Source organism: Rhagoletis pomonella, unplaced genomic scaffold, assembly GCF_013731165.1.
Source record: "Rhagoletis pomonella isolate Grant_MI unplaced genomic scaffold, Rhpom_1.0 Rhpom_scaffold_00010, whole genome shotgun sequence".
NCBI classification, from domain to species: domain Eukaryota; kingdom Metazoa; phylum Arthropoda; class Insecta; order Diptera; family Tephritidae; genus Rhagoletis; species Rhagoletis pomonella.
In genome coordinates, this window is record NW_023458564.1 from 24582432 (window position 1) to 24598733 (window position 16302).

General features: G+C 33.0%; 2 protein-coding genes and 1 long non-coding RNA gene across 3 annotated transcripts in view; 2 read left to right on the forward strand and 1 right to left on the reverse strand.

The window, feature by feature from the left end:
• LOC118746180 overlaps positions 1–3062 on the forward strand; it is a 192763-nt gene extending 189701 nt beyond the window's left edge. The window contains exon 4 of the long non-coding RNA XR_004993790.1: positions 2601–3062. This is a non-coding gene — a long non-coding RNA (uncharacterized LOC118746180). The remainder of the gene's footprint in view (positions 1–2600) is intronic.
• A 1011-nt stretch (positions 3063–4073) lies between these two features.
• Positions 4074–16302, forward strand: part of LOC118746563 (sphingomyelinase phosphodiesterase D-like) — a 282083-nt gene continuing 269854 nt past the window's right edge. The window contains exon 1 of the mRNA XM_036480406.1: positions 4074–4789. Within this exon, the coding sequence (XP_036336299.1) occupies positions 4693–4789 (97 nt within the window). The 5' untranslated portion in view covers positions 4074–4692. The remainder of the gene's footprint in view (positions 4790–16302) is intronic.
• Positions 8571–9222, reverse strand: LOC118746186 (probable insulin-like peptide 1). The gene is made up of 2 exons (XM_036479990.1): positions 8971–9222; positions 8571–8855 (listed from the first exon to the last, which is right to left on the reverse strand). Exons 1-2 carry the CDS (start codon positions 9125–9127, stop codon positions 8659–8661), a joined length of 354 nt encoding a protein of 117 aa, XP_036335883.1. The 5' UTR covers positions 9128–9222; the 3' UTR covers positions 8571–8658.

A 16302-nucleotide genomic window follows, 5' to 3' on the forward strand; every position in this document is an offset into this window, starting at 1 on the left:
CGCGAACGGCTGGTCCGATTTTAATGAAATTTTGTATATAAAGAGCTTTCAGCAACCACCATGTTTTGGGCTAAAAAAAATTTACTTTTTTCCGGTAGGTGGACCAGGGACCGATCTATTCGAAAAAATCTTATTATGGTCCGATTTGATTAAAATTCGGTACGTAGGTAGCTTTTTACCGAGATTAGCATATAGGATCCTTTTTTACCGGGAAGTGAACCAGGGACCGATCTATTCGAAAAATTCGTATTTGTGGTCAGATCTGCTTAAAATTTGGTATGTAGGTAGCTTTTTACCTAGATTATCATATAGGATCATTTTTTCCGCGAAGTGAACCCAGGGACGGATCTATTCGAAAAAATCGTATTTATCGTCCGATTTGCTTGGAATTTGGCACGCAGGTAGCTTTTTGCCGAGATTAGCATATAACATCCTTTTGTCCGGTAAGTTGAGCAGGGACCGATGTATTCGAAAAAATCTTCTTTATGAGCTGATTTGCTTGAAATTTGGCGCATGGGTAGCTTATTGCCCGGATTAACATATGGGATACTTTTTTTCTGATAGGTGGACCAAGGACTGATCTATTCGAAAAAATTTTACAAATGGTCCGTTTTTCTTGAAATTCGGTACACGTATTATAGCTATACATACAATAGAATTGAATGATTGTTTTACAGTTGGAAAGGTGTTTTAAGGCGCCGCAAAGCAATTGGCTATTGGCTATTTACGTATACTTATTATCTATACCAATTATATAAAGAGAAGTCCCCTATTTTTATTAGAGGTGATCTCACAAATGGTTGTACCGATTTCTATGAAATTGTGGACACCTTATGGTTATAGGCTGATAATAATTTCGTTATATCAAGGGAGCGTGGCATCTCCCATACAAATCAAATTTTTCATACCGCATATCTCTCGAAGTATTTTGGTAGAGTCCTGGAACTTTATATGGTATCAATCCTATACTCATGGAGAAAAGTGGGCGTGGCGCCTTCCAAACATACTGAAACTTTTACCTATCTGTAAATACATATATAATAACGAGGTTAATAACTTAAAGCACCACGATCCGATCTGGCTAATATTCAAAACATGTATTGGTAACATGAAGGGAAATATTTTTGAACCGATTTGCCTCATAATAAAGATATATAGGGGTAAGAGTAGTGACAATAGTATTGCAAAAAAGATCCGCAAGGCTGCGCTGGGGTCGAGCTATTGTTAAAAATTTTGAAGTGAAGTCATTCGGAGATACCAGGCATCAAAGTAGTCAAGTTACCACCGTTAAATCTACTACCATAACCATTGCGGTCCTTAATTTACTGTGACTAAACAGAATAAAGATAATTCTTGATGAATACCTACAAAAAAAAATGTAAGACATTTGTGATATTTCGTCTGAAGTAAGTCTATGTAGCTTGGATTCTGTAGACCAATGAGACCATCTTGAAATTGCCTCCAGATTCAAGGACACAGAATATAGGATACAAGGATACAGATTCATCATCGTACCGTATCAGTGTTGCCGCAAGAACTTCTTCACGGACATAACGAAAACCAAACTTGAACGTGAATTGTGGTGAAAACGTTGTACCAAATGTTTCAATAAAAAATTAATTTTGGGCGGGACGAAGTTCGCCGGGTCAGCTAGTTATACATAAGTGGCAAAATATATCATTTTGAATTTGGTACAAAATGATGTGTCCAACTTTGACTTTTTAAACTATTTAATTCTTGTAAAAATTACATACCATTGCACTAAATTCATATTTTCCACCACGTAGTCCATGACCTTGAGGGCTGAAAATGCCACCGCTTATATTTCAGAGCCCTTCGTTGACGATAAACATTTAACCTGCAGCAATAGCGATAGTATGAGCTTACAGCTATTGAGGAACTCCTTACGAATGTAGTGTTGGAGAGACTCATATCGTATATATAGGACGTTTTCCCAGATTTCCTAACGAGATAACGAATAATAGAAGGAGAGGCAAAGTAATTAAACAATAAACCCTTAGTTAGGCGCATAAAGCAAATCACACAATCAGACGCAAAAGGTCTCGAGTGACCATTAAAAAGTGTTGAAAAAGGAGTGTAAGAAATAAAAAATTGAAGTGTTTTTTAGGAAAACAAAAACAAAAAATAACATTGATTTCACTCATAGATTAAAAGTAAAAATCTACCTCTGCCAAAAAATGTTACGTCAGTTCTCCAGAGAATAGCGACACATGTGCACGCGTCGATGTAGCGGCCGTGGCTTAATGACGCACCCCGTAGGATGCTAAGTTATAAGTTAGAAAGAGCGCGAGTGCGCTCCTAGCTCTCCAAGACACTTGAAGGCCTAGCGCCTAATTAAGAATTAAGTCTAACTGCACGTGTTATCGAAAATGTTTGAAAATTGTGCAAAACCACCCGTGATTGCCTTTAACGGTAGTTTTTAGAAAGGTGAAAAACTATATGTAATACGCACGCCGGGTATTTAATCTTCAGCTTCGGGCGAACTTAGACTTCTTTACTGGTTTTAGTTATTATTTGATTTTGTTTAATACAGAAAGCCTGACCAAAAAATTTTAAAGTTATTTTTCTGTTTTTTTTAGACATTCTTCCAGCTAACAAGCGTTTGGTAACAAAATAAAATCAGCACATTTAAGAAATTAACCATAACCTGGCGAAAAAACCAGCATGTCAAAAACATCCGATTGCCACCGGCGACAACAAACAAATAGGCATCAAATTTATTTTAATGTCATATTATTTATCGAAATAAAAGTTAAAAGAGAATAAAAGCAAAAATCAATGCCTAAATAAACATTCATAGCTGTGCAGTACGCATTGCTCTAAGCAAAAGTTTAAGGACAGATGCGCCGTTTTAAGACAAGCAAAGGCAACAGACGGTGAAAAACATTCAAAAAAGAAAAACAGTCGAAATGAAAAACCAGAATTTGTGTACGACTCGTAACAGGCACAACCGAGTTTTATTTATTTTTCAAAGCTGGCAGCACATGTGCAGAAAATACACCATTTAGCTAAGCCAAAAGACATGCCTGAAAACTTACACACATAGTATGTATGTATATGTATGCTTACCTGCCATACACATATTGCGAACACATAAAAGCATACATACATATGTGCAGTGGCGGGAAAACAAATAGGGACGCGACATTTCAACAAGTTTTAGCATTTTTTTTTTGTTTAATATACCTAAATGAGGGCATAGTTCACTATGTAATAAAATCCATGTGTGTTCGAATTTGAAGCTTCGTACAAAAATTCAACAAATTTTCATACAAATTTCAAACTTTTGATTAAGAATTTTTATGTATGCAGTTTTATAGCCTATTAAATTCGAATATAAAAAAAGTCACGATCGATTTAGCTAGAGTTTACCGTTGATTTTTGCCAACTTTTTTGTTCCATACAAATATGCTTTAACATTTTTAATATGAAAGAAAATGCCTACCATCAAAAAATTGCTAAAAATCAATGGTATCTTGTAGCTGCTCGAAACCAGCACTCTATGTATTATGCAAAAATTAACTGGTCTATAAAAGTGCATACCAAAAATTTTCTAAAAAAACATAATTCTTAATCAAAATTTGAAAATTTCGATGAAAATTTGTTTAATTTTTTTAATTTGTGTGCAAAGTCGGATTTATATGGTGTTTGTTGTATAATTAGCTCGACTTTTATAAAAAACATTACAAAATGTTGCTGGCCTATTTAGTTGAGCGCAATGGCATATGTGCATATGCTCGTATATGTACTTATGTACGTATGTAAATATTTATGAATGCATGTGTCTTACCTAGAAAAATTACATGAAAATAATACAAATGCACGACACGTAAAATCAAAACGATAAAAGTGATAAAAAAAGCAAAGTGCTTAGAGTGATGGAAGTGAAAACAAAATATTGCAAAAAACGCACACACACAAACACACTTCTATAGTTTTTCATCAAAATGGAAGCGAGTTTGTGTGTGCGGGGAGAGGAAAAAACAAACTAAGCACATGCTTAATGTTGAGTTCCTCTTCGATTCAAGTTTTTTCCAATTCTCAATTGCAGGTGGGATGGGCGAAATGCGTGTGTGAGTGAGTGAGCGAAAAACAAACATTCGACTGTAAGCAGCAGCAGCAGCAGCAGCGAAATAAATAGAGAAATACAAGAAAACAAACATATGTGTATAAAAAAAAAACTATGAAACTATGTATGTATGTCGTGGAAGTGAGCAAAAAGAATTAAAGTGGCAAATCACAAAAGTAAATTCAACAGTGAAAACGGCACCAGCACCAATACTTAGCCTTTCTGATAAAGTACATTTTTAACAACATTTATATGAACATATGTGTGCCGAATTTAGTTGAACAGTTTAATGCCGTAACATATTTAAAGATTAAAATATGCATTTCTCCAATATTTAACAAAAAACCCCCAGAGCCCAGAGAGAAATTCAATAAATTATATCTGTGTATATAGTAGGACGAGTATTTATGTACACATACATAGTGTCCTTATAATATATGAATAAGTAAAATTTGGCATAGTTTTTGCTGAGCGAAAAATTAAAAAAAAAAAATTAACAAGGGAAATCGCTTCCGGTGCAATTGGCATCGACAAACAATACGCTACCAAACAAAGCTACGCTACGGCAAGCAAGCAAGCAGTGCTACAAACACAACTACAAAATGGCTGCGCAAAATTGCATTTCGCCATTTTTACACACCCTCCGAATGGCTTTCCTCACATTGCCGTTGTTGATAGTGCATACACAGGCGCGAATCGGTAAGTGATTTCTTTTTATTAAAAATTTATGCCACAAATATTGCCTTAATATTTATTATACATAAAATTGCAGTTAATATTTATGAAAAAGTAAAATTAAAATATAGAAAAGAGTGGTACACATAAAACTAATTTATGCAATTAAATTTTAATGAAACTTCATTACCCTAAGGACTGCTGAAATGTTATTAGTACAAATATTTGGTTTGCAAAGTGATGTTCAGCCAAATAAAAAATATTGGCACTGTTCAGGATCTACTGCAATAAAATGCAAACGGTTGTCATGGTATCATTCACAAAATTTGCAAATCCAGGACTATTTGCACAAGATTCTGCACTGCCCTATTTTACATATATGCCTACAAATATTTATAAGTTGTAATTATTAATACATGCGTGTCTTAAAATCGGGGTGTTAAACTTTTTTTTTCCAGCTCAGGGAAACAGCAAATTGTGGGTCTCACGCAAACTTTGCCCAAGCCTTAGTATTCACATGTACGCATTAGTCGCATTCCAAAAGGGGGCCTTACTCGATTCCATTAAAACTAAAATTTTTCCTAGAACATCATTGTGACCCAATTTTGCAAGAATGCCAGCTAGAGGATTAAAAAATTCCACAAAATTTTTAAGCATTATATTGTACTCGGATTTACCGAAATCAAAAAATACGCTGTGAATTAAGTTTCGTGAAAAATGTTTTTAGTTTTATTACCTATTTCATTTAAAGATAATTAAGACAGGATTTGGCTCCAATTTTGCACCAACCTAATTTCATACTAAAACTGAAAAATATCTATAAAATAGCCAAGCTGTGTTAAAAAAAATTCTTTAGATGAGATATCCTGGAATGGTAATGATCCAATCTATCAGACAGATTGGTAACTTACATTTTTCATACAAAATGTCTTTTAAAATATATTTATTAAACAAACAAACAAACGCGGTTCAATAAACCGATTCATATTTTTTTCTAATAACTCTTTTACGAGATAGAGTCACAAAGGTCTTAGAAGCAGTTGTGGATAAGTAGGTACAACTTTTTCAGCCCTTTTATAATTTGAAAATACATTCGGTGTATACATACGGTGACCATATTAACCAACGTAAAATAAAGGACTTTTTTATCAAAGTGATAAAAGTACCTTATCCATATCCTAATTTAAATCAAACATTTACTAGTACATTATATTATCTAATTGCACAAGTTTCCCTTATTCAAAGGCACTGTAAACGGGGGTTTAACCGATTCCGCAAAATTAAACCCAGTCCTTATCTCTTGGTGCCAAAATGTGTTTCTCATAATTCGTACAACACGATGAAGCCAGCACACAGTGGTTTAAAATTGGAACTTGATGTTCGTAATTCGCTAGAGCCTTCATTTTTGAATCCATTGGATTATTCTTTTTTATGGAAGCTTATAAAATTAGTAAGAGACCAGTTGAGCACGAATTTTGAAAGTGCAGAAAAAGTAGCAATTTTAAAGAATATCGATTCTGTTTTTCCAGTTAATAAATGTTACATAATAAAACCTAGTTGAAATCAAGTGTAGGGTTCCTCCAAAATGAAGAATAATTTCACAAGTAACATTGGAAATGTTATAAAAAAAATTTCACCGAAATTAAAAAATTTAAATTTTTAGAAAAATTTTGGGTATGCAGTTTTATAGACCATTAAATTGTAGTATAATAAATGAAAATTGCAAGTGGCTAAGGGATTGCACATCTGCATGCGAAATGGGAAATAAGTGCATTTGTTTTATTATTAAAAATCAACGGGAACTCTTAGACACTTGCACCATGCTCTTTATTACAATAAAATTTAATGATATATTAAACTGCATATCCCAATTTTTTACTAAAAACCAAAAAAAAAATTAATTTTGTTGAAAATTTTTTATAACATTTCAAATTTTTGTGTGATTTTTTCGTTTTGCGAGAACCGAACAATTGTTTTCAGCTGGTTTTGTAACATTTATTAGATGGAAAGTAGAATACATTTTCTTCAAAACTGCTACTTTTTTTGCATTTTGCACTAAAAAATTTAAAATAAAAGTTCACAAATCAGGCTCAACTGAACACTTGCAAATTTTATAAGCTTTCATTAAAAAAAAATTAACTAAATGAATGAAAAATTAAGGCTCCAGTGAATTATGAACACTAAATGCCAGTTTTGAAACTCAGCGTGCAACTCGTACTGGGCCCAACTTTCCCTTTTCTTCTGAGAATTTTACTCAAAGTAAGTATATTAATTTTTCTATCAGTAATAGCAATGATTCGTGGTTTATAGATTGTACAAAGATTACCGATTAAATAGCAACCCTTAAGAGAGGTGCGAAACAAACTGGCGAAGGTTTTCATTATATTTTATAAGGGACATTTTTAACCGACTTCCAAAAAAGGACAAAATGCGTCCTTTATTTCGAAAAAAATTGTAAAGGACAGAGGGTTAAAATAAAGGACTGTCCTTTAAAATAAAGGACGGATGGTCACCGTATGCATACATAGTATTTTCGGTGCATTGTAGGAGATTTTTCTATGTCTACATTTCAGACCGAAGTCATAACGCATTTTTCGGCGTTTGAAAAACCAGTTTCAGATGGTTTGAAAATACCAGGGTGGCGAGGCTCAAAAATAGCATATCGTCGGTGTTTTTGCAAAACCGCCAATCTTACGGCACTCAAATTTTACAGGAGAGCGAAAAACGGGGTTTCTTTAAAGGCATTTCTCTAGCTAGAAATCTGGTCTTTTAATAACGATTTTTATGCATAAATCTTGTTGCCTGGATTTCGGGGTTACCAAATCTCATTTTTGCCGTAATGTCGTAAATACATCACAATGTGATCCAGTATAGAGAATATAACCATGTGAAACTCATCCATCAGTTTTAATTTTTGTACCCTTATTTAACTTAAGTCATTGTGAATATATATTTATTATATATTTATCATAATTAATAAAACTGAATTTAATTCAGCTAATAAGTACGTAAACACAACATTGATGGATTCTGCGATGGTACCAGGTTCGCCTGATTAGCTAGTTTTAAATAAATGAAATATGTATATGTTCCTCAAAATGAATTATTTAATGGGAGCGGCGGTTTATTTGGTTCAGTTCCTCATATTTTGAAATCCCATTTAATGTTATTCATAAAATAAAATTTCACAAAGAGTACACAAAATCAAAACATAAATGTGAAAAATACACTCGAAAAATTAAACAGCTTTTCGTGACTTGAATTTTGAAGTCGACTCCAAGTGAAAAACTGGACCTAATACGACTATGATACCCTTAATCTATAGATTCATTAGCTTAGTTAAAACCCTACACTCAGAAAAAAGTCAGCCAAATATATTCCTCTCAACACATGATTTGGTAACTATAAACAAATAATGTAACTATAACCAAATCATGTGTTCATAAAAACATATTTAGTTGACGTAACTAAACTCTTTTCTCAGTGTACTTTTTTTGACTATGATCATAATCGACCCGCATTTTCGATAGTAGTTATGTTCGACAAATACCGTATGGCATTTGAAAATCTCTGACATTAAAACATTTAGTTACTACTAAAATGTACTTAAAAATTGGTTTCTATCTATTCGATAAGGTACAGTACAGCATGTATGTACATATGTATGTATTTTGGTATTTTTTTAGAATATTTTCAACAATTTCATCATTATTTGAGCATCGTATTTAAAGCACCCATTTTTATAAATACTTATTTAGTTTAACAACATAACGTATCCTCTCTATAAAAAAAAAACATTTTATTTCTAAATTAGTTAATAGTAAAATATTCCGAACTTTGTCAAATCGCCAGTCGTTCTATTTTTATAACCGTTATTACTGTGATAAAACCGTTTACATGCAATATGAGTAAAGCTCATTGTAGGTACAGGGCTTGCGGCAACATTCGTCGTATACACCTTCACGGCGACGACGAGTCTTGGCCAATGTGTCAACTTGGCCGCCATGAATCTTAGCTAGGAAAGGCGAGGACGCATAGTGTGATGGTAGCCCATCTTCAACGTCATTGTCGCCAAAATCATTCCATCCCACTAAAAGAAGGATATTTTATTTGAAATATTTAAATAGTGAAGCTTAAAACATTATTTGTATGTACACATGTAACTAACTTTGAGAGTAGCTTTGTAGCTAATTAAGTATACTCACTTGATCTCTTGAATTTCGTATTGAATCCATTTTCGCAAATAGTATCGAGCACAGCATCAATTGCCGGCCCACATACCGTTCTTTGGGCTATAATTTCTTGCAAACATGCAAACAACACAAACAGAGAAGCGCAGATTTTAAGCAGATTATGTGACATAGTAACAGGTGTTTTGTTAGTAAGTATTATATAATTTATGTAAAATATATATTCGAAGGCAACACTATATTACATGCAACTTGGCGTTGAAGCTGTGCAAAGTAACTGATGGAATTTGCAGTTTCCCTGTGTGCTTTTATACTAGCGATGAAAAGGCAAAAATAGCTTTGGTTTTAGGGCGAGCCAATGCATGTTTGTAGTACATACAAGTACAGCAGTTTAGCATATTTCCTTCTTAACCCACTTTGCCGATTTAAGAAGTCAAGGTCGCCAAGGGCGTTGAAAGAATTTTGCAATTAATATGCTGAATACATACGAACATGTGTATGTACTTTAGGGTGGTCCAAAAAGAGTCAAGTCGGAATTTTAATGCTCTCACCCCCTAGGATTGTTCTTTATCCAAAAAAAGTTTACCCTTATTTTTTATTTTGAAATCAAAAATATTTAGAGGTCAAAGTTTTCCATGTATTTGATATGGGGAAATGGTATAGAATTCTTGAAAATCAATATTTTTCGATGGGAAAACTCCGTTTCTCTGCACAAGACTCGCAACAATAATACCCAGTTTTTTTATTTAACCAGTTTTTAATACTAATGATTTTTTATTCAAACCCTCATTGCATTTTTCGGGGTTTTTGGTGGACCTATAAAATTTTGTTACTATGGAAAAATGGTTAAATAAACAATTGGGTATTATAATTTGGAATCTCTTTAGTTTGAAGTTCTTACGTACATACTTTGCTTATCGATATCCCAATATTTATTTATCCACATCTTCTTCAATGTATTTATCGATATTATTATCCATGCGTTTATCGGCATCAATTAGGCGGTTCACAAGTAGTGTGTTCCTTTGAACTTCGGACATTTGCTGCTAAATATTCAAAATGTTATCGACAATTTTTTTTCATTCCATCGTTATATTTTCATTTTATTTTGAACTTGCAAAATCACCGTAGCGAATGGAGAGAACACGCATTGTTCGATCATAAGGATATTTATACTCATTCTTCATTAGATCCAGAAAATTATAGAAATATATATAAATTTCCCAATTAGAAAAATTATGTCTGCATTACTAATATATCCCTTTTATAATGCTTCAGTAGAACGTATATCTAGTACTTTAAAAATGTGCAGGACTAACTTGAGGACCAGATTCAGCACTGATATAGTTGCAGCAATATTATATAGAAACCAAGGTATAAAAAATGACGGTAATACTTTGTTTGAACCGAACAAATGTACCAATTGAATTGGAGAATGTAACTAATTTTTATACTAAGTACCTGTAAATAGTATGCAGTACACAATTCTCATATCTGTAATAAGAAAATTTTCAGTACCTTGTTCGGATTTTAAGGATTTTTCATTTGTTTTTGAGGAATTTGGTAATTTTTTTGAGGCAACACTGATGCACAGTATGTACATACAAGCATATGTATATACGTATACTAGGGGATCACTAAACGAATGGTTTCTTGTTGTGTTGTGAGCACTAACTTTATGTTTCGTTTGTTTTCCTATTTCTCTGCATTCAATTGTTTTGTTTGCGTCAGAGACTGAAAATAAAAGTTTTTTTACAATTTTTGACATCAAAAAGGCATAGCGAAAAATTATGCTATAGCTTTTTTAAAGATACCATTAGACTCATCTCACATTGTAGATTGTGATTCCTCCATGACTTTTAAACATCTGCCTTTTATAATTTTGAGCAAGTAATACCGGGTAATTTTGCTTTTTATTTTTTAAGGCAAAAATAAAAGTTAAAATTTGACTTTTTTTTTTTTTGAGCAGAAAAAATCCGCAACTGTTGCCTTATATTTTTTCAGGCAAAAATAAAAGCCAAAGTTCCAAAGTTGTGTATACTCGAATATAATAGTTTTAAAGCTCTATCTGGATTTTGATAACTCCCTGTTACACAAATACCAGGGTTAGATCAAATTTAAGTGTGTATGTACCAGGGTACGAAAATAAACTGTACAAAACAATTCCCATTTGACATCGATCATCATATCATTTGTGGTTTTGTACAGTTTTGTACATAGTCAGAAACAAATTGTAAGATTCACTGTCATTTTCCCCAACGAGAAACGTTTGCTTTTCGTTTGTGACAATTGTACCATAGGGTACGTTTTATATGTATGCAAACGTTTCAATTACGTGAAAAATAATTTTTTCTGTAAATTTTCATATCCAATTCAATTAAAAAACATTTTTATTTTTTTTATTCATTGCAGCCATTCGTTTTGTATTTAGTTATTGCATATATGTACATACATACATATATTTTCCCTGCACGATTCATTTCGTTTGTTGTTTCGTCTGTAACTACTAAACTACTGTAGTGTACTATCGCCAAAGTGAACTCAGCCGTTTTGTTTTGTATTGTATCGAACTGTTGAAGTAATAAACGAAACGAAATAGTAACGTACAACATAGTTTATTTTCGTACACTGGTATGTACTATGTATAAATATCATACTTGAAGGCATTTTGTGTTAACGGCATCATATCTGCACCAATTATTCGATTTTCAAAACTGAGGTTCCGAATTAGAGGGCTTGACCTCTATATGTACAACAAGGTATGAGATTTTTGAAAAGGGTTTCCCTTTTTTAAATTATAAAACCTGCACCGATCGTTGTATTAAAAAAAGTTAGGTGTAAAATGAAAGGGCAGGGCCTCTAGAAGTGCAAGAAGGTTTAAATGTTTTGAATAGGGTTGCCACCTGCTTAAAAAATCACAAAACTTACACCGTTTGCGCAATTTTAAAAATGATATAATATGCCATACAAATGGGATTGGTCTATAAATCTACAAGGAAGAACGTATTATTTTTTAAAGGGCTGCCAGCTGTTAAAAATTATTTTTTTTTGTGCAGAGCACCAGATTTACACTGCTCTCTCGATTTTAAAATGAGGTGCCAAGTGAAAGGTATTCACTTAGAGATGTGCTTTCGGTTTAAATTATACGATTATTTTTCGCTCAAAAAAATAGAAGGCAAATTTTAACTTTTATTTTTGCCTTTAAAAAATAAAAAGCCTAATTACCCGGTATTATTTGCTCAAAATAATAAAGGTAAAAAAATAACTTACATTTTTTGCTTTTTATCCTAAAATGCATAACCGGTACGGTCTCTGGTTTGCGTTAGCTAACGCGAACGCTAGCAGGGTAAAGTTACCGCTCACAAAATGTTTCCGAATGATTTGAATCGGTTGTGTTACCTTTCCTAGTCTGAGCCAAAACGATACTAGTAAATACAAGTATCTACTCGATACTTTTCTTCCGATTCCAAGTAATTTTGTTATCGATACTTTTGAACCGAGTACTGAGTAGGTATCGGAAGAAAGTATTTGTATCGAAACCCGATTCAGTGACAATTTTGTTGCCGAACTTTTATTTTTTTAAATAATTATTATTGTCAATAGCTAAAAATGTTTGGCAATTTAGTTGCCAATGAAAAGAAAGTACTACAAAGAAAGACCTAAGTATTATCATCTCATTAACATATCGCCAGCTCAAAGTGAAAAGTTGCTAAGTACACTTTTTGTGCAAACTCATATTTGGATATAGGAAGCAAGATAAATTAAAAAACGCAACGTCTCCAAAAGGATTATCTAACGTGCTAACGAAATCTTTGTTTTTCCAACGGATCCTTCTGCTAAATTCTGGAAGGAAATGTTCTGAAAAGTTTTTTCCTCCCCTGTAAATTTTCTACAAATGGACTTTTCACTCAAAGCTAGCGATATGAACAGCTTGGTCCTCCAAAAATTATCATCCGATACCTAGTAGATATCGATACTTTCTTTCGATGCTACTTCCAAGTACCGGTATCGATACTTCCACCATGGAGCGAAACTAAATGATACCGATATGTTTGCTATTGTTTGTTTTCGTTCTCTGGATATGTGTAGGCACATTAAGGTGGTCCAAAAAAACGTAAAGTCGGTGTTTTAATGGCCTTATTCTGTCGAATTCGCCACTGCTCTCAATGGTGCTTATACCTTCTTTTTATAATGTGTTCCTTTGGCATTATCAATTTGTTTTCTCTATAGCTTTTGAGTTTTAATAATTTTAAAGATTTTTCGGTTTATGGGTTTTTATTTTGTTTATTTATCTATCAACAAAAAAATTTTACTCGTATAAATCACGCAAAGCTATAAAACCTCAAAGTTGCAACCATGATAAAAAAAAATAGGAAGGTAGAACCGCTGAGAGGAATTTTTCAAATTCTTGACGTTTGCAAGCAATTTAATTTTAAAATTTTACACACAAACCACCCCATTTTCAATCTCAAACAGCAACAACTTTGTACAGTTCCTTTTTTTACTCTCATTTTTATATGATTATAAAATGTTGGCAAACTTCAAAAAAAAAATATCATGGCCGACGAATTGAGAGAACTGTTTTAGCTTACTATGTTTTTATCATGGTTGCAACCTTAGTGAAATATTATGAAGTGTACCAGGTAACCGACGTCTTCATATTTGATGGAAAAATTTGATTTTGTTATTATTTTTTCTTTCATTTCTGGTGTCCGCTTTTTTTCAAATCTGGCGTTAACCCTTAGTTTTGTTACATACCTCTGTCCAATTTCAGCTTAGATCCTCAACCTTCCGGACTGAAAACATCAATTGTACAACGGTATGTGTGCTTTTGCACAAACGGCAAGAATTTATTGGCATTTTTTCTTTAGTTTTTTATTCAAATCAAAAAAATTCATAAGTTCTCAAAGGGTTAACGTGCAAGTCAAATCAAAAGAAAATTTTCTGGTAATAGATTGTCAAATAAGAGTACCGGAATAGAATGTCATTGCTATCTGGTACACTTTATATTTTTTTCACTATGGTTGCAACGAAAAAATCTTAATTTTTTTTCTCAATTTCACCCACATTGAGACTCGTACATAATTTCAGCTGTCATTTTTTCTACGGTCGAATTGAGAAACATATCACAATTTCAAGCCGAAATTGAGAATGGTGCCCAAATTGCGTATTTTGGGCACGTGGGAACGTACTATTAGTTACCATTCGATATCACCTTGCAAAATAACAAATTTTCAAAACCAATCAAACGCAGAAGTAGCAAGGAAATTAGTACGAAAAATTAACGGGAAATTTAAATTTACATAGAGTTCTTTCACATGGTGGAATGAATTTATGATCAGTGATAGTTATAGCGTTTCCACATAGCAAATATTGTAAAAAGTATAGATACAAAGTGCCAAACCCGAAAAAGGCATCAAGTAAAGAACTACTTGCTTCGGGAAAAAAGTGTCGGGTATTTACCTGCATCTGCAGGTATCGATGAATCAGTAGGTGCCGTTCGGCTCGGCAACGCTTCCAATGTATACGTACACTTACGGAACCTACCGATATTTTAAACAAATTAAAATTTTCATGAGACTATAAACAGTGGCAGACATAATTATACTTGTTCGAAATTAGATTCCACCTACTTGATAGTTCTTTATTTTTCAGCGGCCCTCTCCAGCTTAATAGACATATGTACGCATAGACAACAAAACATACAAATGTATGGACTCATTCAAGCTTATAAATAGTTATATACATACGTACATATATATATGTGTATATTTTCATACGAATGTATGTACGTACGAGAGGACATCTGCATACACACATGCCAGCTTACAGGATGTACATGCAAACAGAGTTTTAACATTTAAGCTCGATCCTTGAACTCAACTAGCACAGCTCGTGAACAGGAACAACTTTTTCCGTGTTGCAAATCTTTTGTTAAAGGAAGTGAACTTAAAACTTTTTCAATTACGCTTTATACGTTAATTAAGGCAACAGCAGTGAAAGTAACAACAAATAAAATGTGCAGTAAAAGCATGCCAGCTATGTATATGTATGTGAACGGGCGATTGAGTGAATAAGCAAACGAGCAAATGGGGGTCGAGTGTTAATGGTTTAGTTAATGAGAAAATGGTTTAAACCAATTTGAAATTTTAGCATAGAAAATAAAAATAAAATAGCGAAATAATAAATAAATTCGCAAAGAAAAGCAACGTAAAGCATTTTTTCACTTCACGTGGCTGAAGGAGAAAGTGTCATTGGTTGACTTTTAAAAAATATGTACATTAGGGTGGTCAAAAAAGAAGTAAAGGCGGAACTTTTATGCTCTCACCACCTTGAATTGTTCTATACCGAAAGAAAATATGCCCCTATTTTTTATTTTGAAATCAGAAAACGTTTATAGATCACTCAAAGCGCTCAAAAATTTCCACGTATTTTACATGGGAAAAAACCATTGAAATGGTATATAATTCATAGATCGGAAAACTCTGGTTATCTTCTGGAGACTTCCAATAATAATATCCTACTGCTTTTTTAATCATTTTTTAATACTAAAGATTTTTTAATGGTCCCCCATTGCATTTTTTGGGGTTTTTGGTGGACCTATAAAATGAAAATGAATGGTTAAGTAAACAACCCCCTGCAGAGAAACGGCGTTTTTCGATCGAAAAATATCGATTTTCTAGAATTCTATACCACTTATGCGAAAAGTTGTGTTTTCCCCATATAAAATACATGGACAACTTTGAGCGACCTCTAAATATCTTTTGATTTTAACATAAAAAATAGGGGCGTGCATAAAACTTTCCACTTTCCTTTTTACATGCATTGTTGGATCACCCTAATGTACGTACATATGTAACTGCAAGTTTCAATGTATTTGTATAGAAACCATGCATACATACATACATACATGCATAGGTGTGTCTAAGATTGGATCTGAATTAATGTCTGTAGACATTTCATTCGTAAGATGGTGGTAATGTTGATTAATTAAATTAAAAGTGAACATCTGCGTACATAAGTGGATTACGTCAAATGAGAGCAGCAGACATTCCACGTGTGTGCTTATGTTGCTATTTTACTACTAGATAACATGACTATAAGTGCAGTCAGATGGGGAATGCCATATGTTTTGAAAAGTCTTTCAAATTGAGAAATCTTAAAAAGCAGTTGCATGAGCAGTCACACCTTTTAAGTAAAATGACTATCAAAAGTGAACTATCAATGAAAGAAAGCGTCTCTCCAGATGGTCGCTTACGCATTTATTTTGGACAGTTTAGACTAAAGTTACAAGCTTTTTTAGCTCTCAGAAACTATTGCATTTCACTTCTTTTAAACAAGTAACAC

What these genes read in the sequence shown, in the direction of transcription:
- LOC118746186 (XM_036479990.1), bottom strand. Translation starts at nt 9,127, where the DNA reads ATGTCACATAATCTGCTTAAAATCTGCGCTTCTCTGTTTGTGTTGTTT. An exon ending in TACGAAATTCAAGAGATCAA is followed by an intron (nt 8,856 to 8,970) that starts GTGAGTATACTT and finishes TCCTTCTTTTAG; the next exon opens with TGGGATGGAATGATTTTGGC.